Source organism: Peromyscus maniculatus, chromosome 2, assembly GCF_049852395.1.
Source record: "Peromyscus maniculatus bairdii isolate BWxNUB_F1_BW_parent chromosome 2, HU_Pman_BW_mat_3.1, whole genome shotgun sequence".
Taxonomy (NCBI): domain Eukaryota; kingdom Metazoa; phylum Chordata; class Mammalia; order Rodentia; family Cricetidae; genus Peromyscus; species Peromyscus maniculatus.
The window spans coordinates 35177961-35192713 of record NC_134853.1 but is presented as its reverse complement, the minus strand read 5'-3'; the positions used below and the strand labels follow the sequence as shown (position 1 = coordinate 35192713).

Here is a 14753-nt window from a genome sequence, read left to right as displayed (position 1 = left end):
GAATCATCCCTGTATCTTGTTTATATGATGGGTACATTGACAGATTTTCATATGTTGAACCATCCCTGCATCAAGCCTACTTGATCATGGTGGATGATCTTTTTCATGTGTTCTTGGATTGTGTTTATGTGTATTTTATTGAGCATTTTTGCATCAATATTCATGAGGAAAATTGGTCTGTAATTCTCTTTCTTTGTTGAATCTTTGAGTGGCTTGGGCATCAGGGTGACGGTGGCCTCATGAATTGGCAATGTTCCTTTTGTTTCGATTTTGGGTAATAAAAAAATTTGAGGATTATTAGCTCTTCTTTAGAAGTCTGGTAGAATTCTGTGCTAAAACTGTTTGGCCCTGGGCCTTTTTTGGTCAGGAGACTTGTAATGACTACTTCTATTTCCTTAGGGGCTGTAGGTCTATTTAAATTGTTTATCCGATCTTGATTTAACTTTGGTAAGTGGTATCTATTGAGAAAATTGTTCATTTCTTTTAGATTTTTCAATTTTGTGGAGTATGGATTTTTAAAGTATGACCTGATGATTCTTTGCATTTCCTCAGTGTCTGTTGTTATGTCTCCCTTTTCATTTCTGATTTTGTTAGTTTGGATGCTCTCTTTGTCTTTTAGTTAGTTTGGATAAGGGTTTGTCTATCCTGTTGATTTTCTCTAAGAACCAACTCTTTGTTTCATTGATTCTTTGTTTTGTTCTCTTTGTTTCTATTCTGGCCCTTTACTCGGAGGTGATGTGGGTATTTGATGTTGAGGTGTGTTTCTTGTATGTAGCAGCAGAATGGATGATCCTGTTTTTGTATCCATTCTGTTAGCCTGTGTCTTTTTATTGGGGAATTGAGCCCATTGATATTGAGAGATATTAAAGGCCAATGATTGTCAATTCCTGTTATTTTGTTGGTGGTGGTGGTAGTAGTAGTACTGTGCATATGTGTTTCCCTGTTTTGGAGTTTTGCTGATGTGAAATTATTTATTGCCGGTGCTTTTGTAGTTGTAATTAACTTCCTTGGGTTGGAGTTTTCCTTCTAGTACCTTCTTCTGTAGGGATGGATTTGTGGATAGATATTGTTTAAATTTGCTTTGTCATGAAGTATCTTGGTTTCTCCATCTATAGTGATTGAAAGTTTTACTGGGTGTATTAGTCTGGGCTGGCATCCATGGTCTCTTAGAGTCTGCAGGACATCTATTCAGGCCCTTCTGGATTTTAGAGTCTCCATTGAGAAGTCCAGTATAATTCTAATAGGTCTGTGTTTATTTGTTACTTGGTCTTTTTCCTTTGCAGCTTTTAATATTCTGTATTCTGTATGTTTAGTGTTTTAATTATTATGTGGCAAGGGGACTATTTTTCTGATCAAATCTGTTTGTATGCTTCCTGTACATTTATAAGCATGTCCTTCTTTAGATTGGGAAAATTTTCTTCTATGATTTTGTTAAATATTTCTTCTGGGTTTTCAAGCTGGGATTCTTCTCTTTCTATTCCTATTATTCTCAGATTTGGTCTTTTCATAGTGTCCTAGACTTCCTGGATGTTTGGCATTAGTTTTTTAGATATAACATTTTCAACTGATGAATCTATTCTATCGTATTTTCTGTGCCTGAGATTCTCTCTTCCTTCTCTTGTATTCTGTTCCTCTTTGGTCTTCTGGTCTTTGTGGCCTGGATTTCTTGTGTCTGGCATGACCTCTGATCTAGTAGAGAGTCTCTGGCAAAGTTGGGGGCTGACCTTCTGGTGGCTAGCTGGCTTTTGTTGCAACAGGGGGTCTCTGTTCTTCTAACTGGTATGGCCTGTGCATAAGCAGAGGGCGTCTGCTGGGGTTGGGGACAGGGCCTGGAAGTGGGAAAGGCAATGAGCTGGGAGGATGTGTGATGTGGGATGGTTCTTTGGGAACAGAATCTAGGGAGTGAGGCAGTTCAGCTGGCAGCCAGGTCACTCACCTGTTCTTGTGTGACCTAAAACAATTTTTAATTTAAAAAAGATAACTCTGCCATGGCCATGTCTCACAGCCCCGCCCCTTATGCTGAAACATGGAGTGTCACCAGTCATCTGACACTGAAACACCTTGGCATCAGTTCACACAACTTCTAATTTACTATTAGAAATAAACACGTGCAGACTCCCAGTACTTGAGAGTCTAAAGCAGGAGGATTGCTGTGAGTTTGCAACTAGCCTGATCTATATACTGCATTCCAGCCTAGCCTGAGCCACAATGTGAGACCCTATTTCTAGAAACAAACAAAAGTATTTGAATTAACTTTTAATTCATATAAGAATTCTCTTGTGCTAATTTAAACATCAATTGCTGTCTTATAATTTGACTTTCTAAAGATGCTCAAAGGTTGTTGTAAATCACTAAAGAACAGTGTGACTAGCCAGATGAGATGGCTCAGCACTGGCTGCTTTTTCAGGGGACCAGCATTTACACAGTGCTTTACAACCATGTGTAACTCCAGTCACAGGGCCATATTTGTCTTTCAAGGGCACCAGGCATGCACAGACATACATAGAGACAAAACACTCATACATTTAAAGTAAAGTATCAGACTTAAAAATGTGTAATGTAACTTGGAAGAAAGAATAATCTATGTGGACCCCAAAACCACCATGGAAATTTTTGTTAGCATGTAGCTCATGATTTAATTATAGTCACCTCAATGGAGTAGTGTACTTTTAAACAATCTTAACTAAAACCTTCTCTCCCTCCTTTTAAGAGAGATTCCCCTGGAGCTTCAGCGACTGGTCCATGGCAGCCAAGTGAATCTGGATATGGAGGATCATCAAGACCAAGAGTATATAAAACCCAGATTGCGATTTAAGGCTTTTAGTGGAGAAGGGCAAAAACTTGGAAGGTAAAATTCCTCTAGTAAGAAAAACACCTTTTTGCTCAAAATGATATTTCTTTGAGAATAAGAAATAAAAAAAATAAAAATGACTTGTGAAGTAAAAAGTGAGATATGAGCTATAAAGACCTTCCTACTGGATTTAGGGGTTTAACTTGGATAATAATATTAGTAGCAAGTACCCAGAGATCAGTCCTGTGTGCACTCAGTAGCTCCTTTGATAACAGCTCTTTAAACAGACACTGCTCTTGCAGAGGACCAAGTTTGGTTTCCCACACCCATCCCATGCAGCGTGCACCTACTTGTAACTCCAGTTCCAGGCATCCGTGGGCACCTGCACATGTGCACACTTAGCCACACAGACACACATCTGTATAATTAAAAATGAAAATAAATCTTTACTCAGTTTGGAAATAATAGTAATTTGCCCAAGATATGGTTGAGCTAGAGAATGACTGGAACCAGTTCCAACCCACACACTCTGGGATGTGTGCTTTTGACCACTGTGCTGTGTTCTCTGGTTCAGTTTTGGCCATTTTCATGGAACTGTATAATGCATGATGCTTTGCGATGCTTTGAGCATATCCCCTGCACACACTGCCCTCCTCCCTCTCCTACGAGCTTCCTTTGTTCTCCTGTTCTGGTTCCATGTGTTTTTTTCTGTTCTTTGTATGTGTGTGTTCTTTCATTTCTGTTTCTAATTACACAGCTTCAAAAGAGAAACTGTAAAGTGTTGCTGATTGGAAAAAGCAGTGGATATATTACCTCACACCTTCCGTGGATGTGTCTGCCATGAACAAACACTGAGATGCTGCAGCAGGGCCAGTGTGCTTCAGTTGATCGTTTTCTGTGGTTTGTAAGCAGCCCTTAGGTTCAGTCTCCAGCACTACAAACCTGGCCTGGTGGTCCACACCTGTAATCCTAGCACTAAGGAAATAGAGGCAGGAAGAGCAGAATTGCAAGGTTACCCTCAGCTTCTACCCAGTCTGCATCCAGTTCAGTGGTATACTCACTCTGTTGCTTGCCAGACCTTGAGAGCTTGACCAGGCCTCAAAGTGGAAAAAGGAATTTGTTCAGTTTTAATATACAGAAATTTAACACCAGCATGTTAGTGTGACATGACTCAGTACACATAAACTCATATTTAATCAAGTATTACATTTTCTAAAGTAAAGAATTGCTCCTGACATTTTACATTAGACACTTACATTAAGAACTGTATTAAGTTTGATCCCTGGCACCAAAACTTAGGAAAAAAAAAAAAAGAAGGAAGAAAATTGAAACTAAAAAACTATTGATATAGAAGCTTAACAGTTCTCATTTTCCAAGAGCTTAGCACAAGCACAAAGAAGAAAAGAATCCATTTTTGTCCGTAGGCAGTAGTCTAGTTACAAAGGGTGTACAGGAGAAGTTAGCTGAGTTTTCTTGTGATACACCAATAAATAGAAATAAGGAAGTCATGGGTGACGGCTGGACATTTACAAACGGTAGGATAGCTTGAATTGAGCTGGATTTGAGCCCCAAACGACCTACAAAATGTCAGTCTTTTGCTGGCAGGAAGGACTAGAGGTGATATTTGCCAAGGGCTTTTGAACTGTATAATGATAAATGACGAACCTTGAGTAGATAATCTCTGTGTCTGTTTGTGTGCTGTTTAGTTGAGAAGATTCTGATTGCCACTCGGTCATCTGTCACTGACTCTGAGATGGGTTTTGCGTTTGTCCCTAGTCTTCAGGATGCTCTTTTGTCTGATGCCAAGCGGCCCCTCTGGCCTGCCTTCTGTTTCCTACTGGGTTAGCCCTTACCTCTCCACAGCCACTGGATCTTCTGCCTCATGCAGCTGGGACTGCTTACAGTGTCAGCCTGTGGAGCAGACAGTGCTGGGCCCCCTAGATGCCGTAGGACTGATCCCAGATGCTCCCTCCCTTCCTCACTCAGCCCTCAATCTTTGCCTGTGTCACATGCTTAAGCACATTGCTTTGCTTTGGCTTCAAAGAATTTCTCTGGCTGATGATAATTATTTTCATGTTACTTTCAGATGTCTGAGGGAATCTCAGCTCAAATCCTTTCTTCCTGCTTTCTTAAAAGTATCTTTGTATCTTAATTTCTCTCTTTAAAAATAAATTGATTTTAATTAACCTTAAAATAAAAACAGTATATGAAAATGTCACTATAGAGGGCTGCAGAGATGGCTCAGTGATTAAGAGTATGTGCTGCTCTTACAGAGGACCTGGTTTGGTTCCCAGTACCCATTTGGGGCAGAGCACAACCATCTACAACTCTAGATTCAAAGGAACCGATGCCTTCCGTGGCCTGCACAGGCACAAGGCCTGCTCATAGTGCATATACATAAATGTAGGCAAAACACTTGTACACAGAACGATCTTTTTTAAAAAATTGTCCCGGTAGTGTGATGGTTGACTAAGGGGACGTTTGCTGTGCATTGCTGTAGTCCAGCAGTTATGAGGATGAAGCAGAAGGATCAGTTCGAGGCCCACCTGAGCTACAGAGTGAGACACTGCCTCAACAGGAGGGCGAGTGGGGAAGCAGTCAACAGCAAAGAAAAGTAACTTTGGAGTGAGCGCTGAACCTAGTGATGACACCACAGTGCCTGCTCACTAGTACTGAACTTAGCATGCGAAAGGGTTCTGGTTCACCTCTGACTCAGAGCTGTTCCACTGATACGGCGGCCATACCTGTTCTGAACGTCCCTCCATTCCAGTTTGTAAAGAATACATTTTTACACTCAAGCTTCTTACAAGCGCGCTTTCTACTGAGTTCCCTTCCTGTTCGTACTTCATTCTTGTTTGGGAAGAAGCTTGCCTGCTGGCTCAGAGTTCTCTTTGAAGATATTAGATGATGGAAATACCTTTATGCAGTAGCTCTGTGTCATAGAAAAGAGCTAAGTCAGCTTTGTCGTTTCTCAGTAGGTCACCCTTTAGGTAGTGTCGAAACCTAAGGGCCCTCGTGCCTGATGGGGCTAATCTGTACAACAGAGCAGTTCTCCCCCAGCAGACAAGGACTCGGGCCAGTGGGGATGGCTGACTCGGCGGGGTCACGGGACAAGTGAGTGGGATGAATGTGTGGTGCTGTTGATCGTGTGTGCGCATGGTTGCTGGTGAGGAGAAAGACCATCCTGTCTTCCGGCACCTCTTCATCTGATCTTCATCCCTCTCCCCTGTGGCCTAGCTTGACAACGCAACTGCTTAAGATTTTAGCGTGGGACTTGAGGAAGAATTTCCTTCAGTATCTAGTAATTTACTGTGTTTTTCCTTTTGTGTATTTTTATCACATATTTTCTCAGATTGGATGTAAATCTGGAAGCAGGAAAAAGTGGGGCAAGTGTTGGCAGTAAGATCAGTTAACTTGACTGTCTTGCCATATAACTTAAGTTTGGGAGAAAGTTTGGATGGAAGCCTAGTGCTCATAGCTTTATAAAGTAATACATGAGGTTCTGAACTCCTAGGACTTAAGAGATTTATAAACAAAGATGTGAAAACTCCCTTAAGATGCTAAGGAATTGTTAGATTTGCAGATTTGGTGAAATTTGTTTTGCTCTTGAAGGAGTTCTTTTTTCACAGTAACTTTTAGTTTATGTCTGGTCATCCTGATGATATTAGAAACTATTAAACCAATCAGGTCACTAGTAAACAAGATTGAAATGGTAAGGTGTTTTGTCTAGAAAGTTCCAGTGTGAATTAATGTGAGAAATGAATTCATTTCTCACTAATAACTTGGAGCTGTTTTTCTTTTGCAAAGCAATATCTACTTAAGAAGTTTTTTAAATAGTATTACCAATGTTTTAAAGCAACGGTTCAGTTATGATTATATAAGCAAAAATAGCTTTTGACTTCTTTGTTCTAGACATTATGCTGAAGGACTTCATGGGTTAATTAATGCATTACAGAACACAGTCTTACAGAATTAGACAAGGTTGAGGTTTTTCCTCAAGTGCATCCAGTTAGAACATAGTTGGGATTTGAAATCTTTTTTCTTTATATTCTTGGGTCTCTGATTTCTCATTTCTCCCTGAGCTGTGTGGTAAACAGTGTGAGGTAAGTTCAGAGATGAAGTTGGAGAAAATGCAGCTAGGTTTCTGAGAGATCTGGGATCTCGTATTAGTAGGAGTCTTAAGCACAGACAAATTGTAATGTAATTAGAGAGGCCAGAAGAAGTAGAGAAAACTGAAAGTAAGCTGTGGTCTTGTTAGGGAAGTCCTCTGACCAAGCACAGCACAGCTTACTGCAGAGCTGAGGCTTAGCTACCTTCAGTGTGTCCTGCATACTCAGTTTGTGTTCATTCTTAAATCTCCTTTCTTAGCCTTACACCTGAAATCGTCAGTACTCCTTCCTCCCCAGAAGAAGAGGATAAATCAATACTTAATGCAGCTGTTCTTATTGATGATTCAGTTCCCACTACAAAAATTCAGATCAGGTTGGCAGATGGAAGTCGTCTGATACAGAGATTCAACAGCACACACAGGTGAGCTGCTGCACCAGCCAGCCAGGGGTCTTTGCATTCATATACTGTTGCTCATATACTGCACAAAGCATAAGGAATAGATGGAGTTCTTTACATTTCGAAGTAAGCTTTAGACAGAAGAATATTTAAAAGGATGGTAACTACCTACAATAAATGAAATAGATGGTAATAATTGTAAATTATCCTATTTGTCTAAGTTTAGACAACTCAAAGATAGGAGCTGTAGTTTTGCATTGTAACTAAAACTACATCAAGTAGGCTCAGATTCAAGATAGTTAGATCCTATTGGGACTTTCTCAGTTAAAAAGTGATCACTGTATGCTAGGATAGTAGTACACACCTGCCATCCCATCATTTGGAAGCTCAAAGCAAGTACAAGTTTGAAGTAAATCCGAACTACATAACAAGACATTATCTCAAACAAACAAAAAGTTTATGAAATTCTGATGAGAACTTTCTGTTAGGAACTTCATAATGTAAATGCATGGTGTAAGTAGTTTGTATTGTTGGTACAGTATCTCGAATAGGCTGTTTCATTCTCTTTAATACTCATTTGAATATAAGTATTTTCCCTGCACATAGTAGTGCTTTTATTTTTCACTGGTTGTAAGACCCTGCTGTGCATTTATCTTAGTTAAGTTACTAGGTATATGTAAGAGTAATTTTTTAAATTCTTTTTTTGTTACTGTTTTTAATGGTAGGATTTTGCTGTGTGACTATGTAGCCTAGGCTAGCCTCAAAATCAGTGATCTTGACTTAGCCTTCCAACAGGTGGAATTACAGGGCTATACCACTACGCTTAGCTTTTATATATATGGGTGTGTGTGTGTGTGTGTGTGTTGTAGAATATTATTTTAAGATGTGTTACATTTGTTTTTCCTGTGGAACATTTGTTCAATGATGCCAAGATGTATGTGTTGCATTTGTTTATGTTGTATTTGTTTAACTCAGTGAAGCTGTGTTACTGTGCCTGTCTAAAATACCTGATTGTCTAATAAAGAACTGAACAGCCAATAGTAAGGGAGGAGAAGGGATAGGTAGGGCTGGCAGGCAGAGAGAATAAATAGAAGGAAAAATCTGGGAGGAAAAGGAGACAGAGCAAGAGGAGGAGGACATAAGGGGCCAGCCACCCAGCTATACAAGCAAAACAGAGTAAGAAAGAAAGGTATACAGAAGTAAGGAAAGGTAAAAGCCCAGAGGCAAAAGGTAGATGGGCTATTTTAGCTTAAGAAAAGCTGGCAAGAAACAAGCCAAGCTAAGGCTGGGCATTTATAATTAAGAATAAGCCTTTATGTGTGATTTATTTGGGAGCTGGGTGGTTGGGCCCTCCAAGAAAGTAAAAAACCAGTAACATTTTGGCCCCCAACATGGCACCGTAGAAAGCTGAACTGCTGCATTCCTCTGTGTGTGTGTGTATGTGTGTGTGTGAGATTTATAGTGTTAGGCTCATCCTGCCCAGTGTCTTAGAGCCTTACATTGCCAACAGTTTTTACTTTTAAAACAATCAGACTTGTACTTTTAATATAACAATATTGTTTATACTTATTTTATATATAATTCACTTAAAGATTGTTTTTGTTTTATTACAAATGTGTACTCCAAAATTATTATTTTTCTTTCAAAATCTGATGAACTTTCTCATTAAAACAATGTAAATTAAAGAAATTATTGCACCTTTAAACAAAAGTTAAGTTATATAATTTTTTGTGAGAATGATTTTAGCTCAAAGTTTGCATGGAAATGTGCCCTTGTTACAACCAACTATTTTTACTTATTCTTTCAGGATTCTGGATGTCCGAGACTTTATAATACAGTCACGTCCTGAATTTGCAACAACTGACTTTATTCTTGTGACTTCGTTTCCAAGTAAAGAGCTGACAGATGAAAGTCTGACCCTACAAGAAGCAGATATTCTTAATACCGTGATACTCCAACAGCTAAAATAGTATTGCTCCAACCCATGTAGGAATAGGTAATGTGCGTATTAGTAAAATACTTTCAGCATAAAAACAACCCAATTTTTTACCATTCAGATAAATTCTGTTTTTGCTGTTGATCTATCTTCCAGTATTTGTCTAGATAAATTTAGACTACAGATAGATCTTGATGTTTGAATTTTTAGTTGCAGAGCTGGCTTCAATTGATAGCTGTAAACATCTAGGTCAGCCAGCTTACTGTATGCTCCGTGTCAATGTAATAATGTTTTCAGATGAAGTAAAAAGAACTCTTTTTTGGTAAATGTATTTGGTAAAATTTGTGCTCAAGTTTTTTAATGCAGCAATGAACAGTAGCCAGTAAAGATCCCTTTCTGTAATATATACCAGAATGTCTGCTCTGAGTTTGACACTGTTTGATCATATAATAATTAAGATTTTGCATATTCTTTTTACGTATTGTTTGAACTATGTTAGTATTTTGGCCTTGTATTTTGTAAAATTGCAAGTATCATAAACTAAATTTTAGTAGATGTAAAAGTCATCTGCTCTTGAGAAGACATGATAGACAGCACTTTAAAATCAAGAAATTATAGTCCCTTCCAGAGCCTGCCTGGATCACTTTCATTTGTTCATTCAACATTTTAATAGGGGATCTATTACACATAGGAACGCTATTGAAGGTATGCAACCCAGAGTGTATTCTTCAGTGTATGAACTCTGTCTGAGAGACTGGAGCAAAAATTACTAGCAAGATGTTTGTTTTCCTTATCCAGGCATGTCTTAAATGCTTCACAACAGAAAAGCATGTTTCCCCTCAGACACCATTCTATCCTTAGTCACCATTTCCAGGTAACTTTCTGTTGTTGATGTAAGAAATACAGAATTTGTGACTGAAGTAGCACAGATTTTATTCTCTTAAAAGTATGTAGGTCGGAAATTGAAAATGAGTTTCTCTGTGCTACAATCAAGGTGTTGGTGGGACCCTAGACAAACATTCTCTGGCTGTTGAGCCTCGAGAGGCCACCTCTGTTCCTTACCCATGGTGCTCTCCCTCATCGACCCGCCAGCACTTGTGTCCTTTGAGCCTTCTGTAGTTACACCGTTCTCTGCTTTTGAGGACATGTAAGGTGAGAGAGGATGCACAGACAAACGCACCCATGATCATCGCCAAATGTTACTTATGGTAACCTTAATCATCCTTCAGAGCTGCTCTTTCCATTTCAGTTACACCTTCATGGGAGTGGGGACATTGATATGGTCACTGTGGTGACAGCCCACAATATCTCAGAGATTCATTTACCAAATAACTCCCCCCGTCCATCCAGAGGTGCTCAGAAATCTCAATGTATCCAACCGACTCAAAGTCCAAAACCTTATCTGCATTTCATTGGTTCAGAAGTCCCAAATCTCATTAAGATTAGCTAAATTAAGTAGAGATTTCATCTCGGCCTATGACACTAAAAGCTAATTATTTGCTCACAGGTAAGTGTCAGGACAGCTATAGAATAAGCTACGAACATTGATGTGTAAAAGACAGGAAACAGTGAAAAGTGGAGCCACTGTCACCAAGGAGCATGCAAATCCAACCAGACGTCCCATCAACATCTGAGGCCCAACATTAATGTGTGGCTCTCGTGACTTAGTCTTCTGAGTGTTGACTGTGTCGTCATCTTCCTCTCACAGAAGCCGCACAGCTTGTTTCTTCTTCTCCTCGTGTTGTGCTGTGCACCTTTCACTTTACAATGGCAACGATCTGTCAAGAAACTTAAGGATCTCCCGTGTGTCATGGAGATTGGCTCCATCAAACAGGAAGTTCTTCCAAGCATCTTTCTACTAACAGAAATAATCCCCTCACTAATTTTTAGTTTTTCAGAGAAAACAGAACTGTGTCATACCATAATCTCTTCGAGAGCCTTCTGTGTGACTGAATATGCAAACCATTTTATTACATGTGTGGTGTGCATGCTTGTGTGTGTGTCTGGACGGGTGTTTGGGAGAAGTCTGAAGTTGATGTTGGGAATCTTCCTCAATCTCTTTCCACTGTATTCAGTCAGTCAGGGTCTCAGGTAAACCCAGAGCTCAGCAGTACAGCTAGTCTGGCCAGCCTACTCCAGGAACTCCTGTCTCCACCCAACATGGCAAGCACTTTAGCTCCTGAGCCGTTCCCAGCCCTTCAGACCTTTGGTTCCCTCTCGTGTTATCTAAGAGTTGTACACCCACACCCTCGTTTCTGAACATCAGCTTTCCCCACAGTGTTGTCACTTTTAAAATACCTTTCTTAAGTGCTTGTCGTTCAGGTAGGACCGAGAATTCCTTCCACTAAGCCCTGGTTTCTTCTTATATGTCACCTTTTCACACAGTTTCTGTTTACTGTAAAACTCACTATAACCAGGAAGAGGAAAACAGGTTAAAGTTTACCTGAAATTTTCAGCTTACTCTTAAGCTTATCATGTACAAATCCTGCTTTGCACGTAACTGTACAACTCAGCTAAGCTGCAGTTCTAAAAGATTACCAAAGCCAGCTGTGGGCACACATGCCTGATACCACCACTTCAGACCTAAGGAAAGAGCACTGTGACCTAGAGGCCAGCCTGGGCTATAGTGTGAGACTGCCTTAAAAAAAAAAAACAAAAAAAAAAAAACAAAAAAACAGATAATCTAGCTTTCTGATGAACCACACAGTGGCTGGAGGGATGGAATCAGCAGATGGAGCAGGGATGAGGATCCATTGAAAGCCTGGCAGGCATAGTGGCTTCCTCTAGACTCAGCATGTGGCAGAGCTCTGCAACACAGGACTAACCAGATTAACTAAACAGGATAGCTCCAGGTTCAGCAAGACCCTCCCCCTTCAATAAAGAATGTCAACTTCAGGCCTCTAGGCACACACATGGGCTTGCATACTGTGTGTGTGTATGTGTGTGTGTGTGTGTGTGTGTGTCCCCACCCAACACATACACACAAAAAGGACCAGTAACACCTTATTCACTGTAAATAAAAGGGCATTACCTGTTTTAAAAACAGGGAAAAAAATATCCAACCCTTGTAAAATAATTTGAATTTTTCTCGTAGCTTTTTTATCAGTTGTGTTAAGTACCTACAAATTCAAATGCTAATGACTGCCATTTTTGTGTATAAGTCTTCCAGAAGACAGAAGTGTGTGTTATGACAAGAATTGAATGCCCATACAATGACAAGTCCTTTCACAGATACTACAGTATAGGCTTTATTGAGAACCCATTTATTTATACTGTAGTACTGTAACTTTTCACATGTATCATCACAAAGCAAGGCCGCACAATGACACCTTGTCAGACAAGTGTCTGCGGACAGTTGTTTCAAATGATGATGTAATAAAAAAGTTTGCAGTGTCTTCCTGCTAATAGTGTTTTTGTTCAAACTTGTTGACTATGTTTTTAAAATTATCCTTGATGTGCAGTTTGATTTCAGTGGTTGACTGGGTTACTTTGAACGTGAGTCTTCACGGGGTTTAATTGCCCCTTGTTTGGGGGCAGAGACGGGCCTGAGCTAAGACAGTGTTGTCTCAGTTTCCTGTGGTTGGTTGTTTTTATTCTACCACATGAACAGATTCAGGTACCTCCTGACTGTTTTCCCCTGTGTATTTCTGAAAACATTGGCATAAAGTATATTATAATAAGGTACATTCAGTTTTCCCCTTATGAGTTTGTACCCATGTTGATATTTGGCTAATAGTGCTGAAAGCTGAAGAAATTTTTATAAATCTCTAAAATATTTAGTGTACACTAATTTCAATTAAGAGTTGTAAACGCGTGCATGTGTGCATGCGTGTTTTATAGCCCAGTACAATGACCTATGTGGCCTACAGCTAATAACATGTAGCTTCGCAGTTTTGCCTAATAGAGAACGCAGAGCTGTGACATGGGGGCCGTGGGAAGATGGCTCTTTAGACAGTTTGAACTTGATGACCTCTCTTCCTTAGATAAATGTTTACATAGGAAGCAGAAAGACTCAGAATCACTTTACTCCACAGCCACCTTAGGAGCTCCCTTGATGCTGCAGTTGATTTCGGAGGGGACTTCTGAAAGGGGAGATGTCGGGAAAGCAAGTGAGTCTCCACTGGTTGTATCATAACACTCCCTGTACTGCAAGACCAAATAAATGACCAGTAATTCAGTATGTGGACATAAAGACCTTGCACAGAATTATCAACACAGTCCTTTCCTGTTGGCAAGTTAAGATATTGTATGCTAATTAGGAACTCAAAAAGGGACCAGGAGATTAAAGGTGGGTGTCAGCTGCCCCTGTGTTGAACAGTCTCTACCCTCCTTCCTTTTTCCCCTGCAGTTTGCATTGGCTTGTAGTGTATCTGAGTACTGAGCATTCAGAAAGACAACTAAACGTCCTTGTGTTTTGTGACTGACTTGGTGTTTGTGCTTTTCTTCTCTACACAGTGTACATTTGAATGTGTCTTTCAGAACACTTATTACGGAAGGTTCATTGGTGTGGTTTTCATATTTAACATCTTCCTTATTTTAGTTTTGATTTTTACCTCTATGACAAAGTCTTATTTCCTTGCTAACTTTGCCACTTTTATTTTAAGATCAAGAATAATAACTCATTTTTAGTGTTATATGACAATATGTGTTAATTAAAAAGTGGCAAAAAAAAAAAAAGGTACAGTTTTTCAGGAAATGGTCGACTTGAACATCGTATGTGAGCATAGTTGAGAGCAAGTGGATGACCTGCTTTCAGTAGCCTGAAATTTTTACTGAAGTTGAATGTTGTAAGAGAAGTAATTCTTAAATGTTTATATTTTCTGTAGATTAATGTTAAGTTCAACATTCCATGGCATGAGGTATTTTTATATAATATTCATATAATAAAGTTGTATGCAAATACAGTGTTTTCATGTGTTTATAAAAATGCATAATAACATTGAGTGTAGGAATACCCCTTCAAAACAGATATTTATAATTAGATGGTAGTATTTGAAATATTGTGCATACAAGTACTATATAGCAACTCAAACTGATCTGATCTTGTATTCTTTAATATTAAGATGTATGCCATTCATTTTCAATGAGGAATATATATCTTAGAGATGTGTGGGTTTATCACTTATTGAGGGCTTACAGGCATGTTGTAGTTAATGTCATTGTATTGTATAGCTTATCCTGGCCTCAGCTTACTTAATAAATACAGTTTCTTCAATGAATCCTCCTTTCATGCATCAGCCTGACATCCCTATCTCCATAGCTTCTTTACCCTTTTACAAGAGCTGTTCAAAATAGTCTTAGTAATTGAACTTCTGTTCTCATCTGCTAATACTGCTGCCATTCCCCAGCATTTCAGACAATGCAAGGATTTTGATCCACTAGATCCCTAGATCCTATGGTAGTTCCTTACATAAGAGTGGCTCTGGATGGCTAAGTAATGAGTTAATGGATGCATGCATTTATATTTCTAAACAAATTCAGAATGCTACCAAGAATACCAGTAATAACAAATGTTTGTTA

General features: G+C 39.3%; 1 protein-coding gene across 4 annotated transcripts in view; it reads left to right on the top strand.

Annotated features, from left to right (window-relative positions):
- Positions 1-12628, top strand: part of Ubxn2b (UBX domain protein 2B) — a 30441-nt gene extending 17813 nt beyond the window's left edge. Inside the window, exons 6-9 of one of the 4 annotated variants that reach the window (XM_042270879.2) lie at positions 2711-2848; positions 7160-7321; positions 9105-9293; positions 10942-12628. In XM_042270879.2, coding sequence (XP_042126813.1) covers positions 2711-2848; positions 7160-7321; positions 9105-9267 — 463 coding nt within the window. In that variant the 3' untranslated portion in view covers positions 9268-9293; positions 10942-12628. Of the gene's footprint in view, positions 1-2710; positions 2849-7159; positions 7322-9104 lie in introns of all 4 variants that reach the window. The other 3 variants (XM_016007468.3, XM_006989079.4, XM_042270881.2) reach the window with 3 other exon arrangements.
- Positions 12629-14753: the final 2125 nt, after the last annotated feature.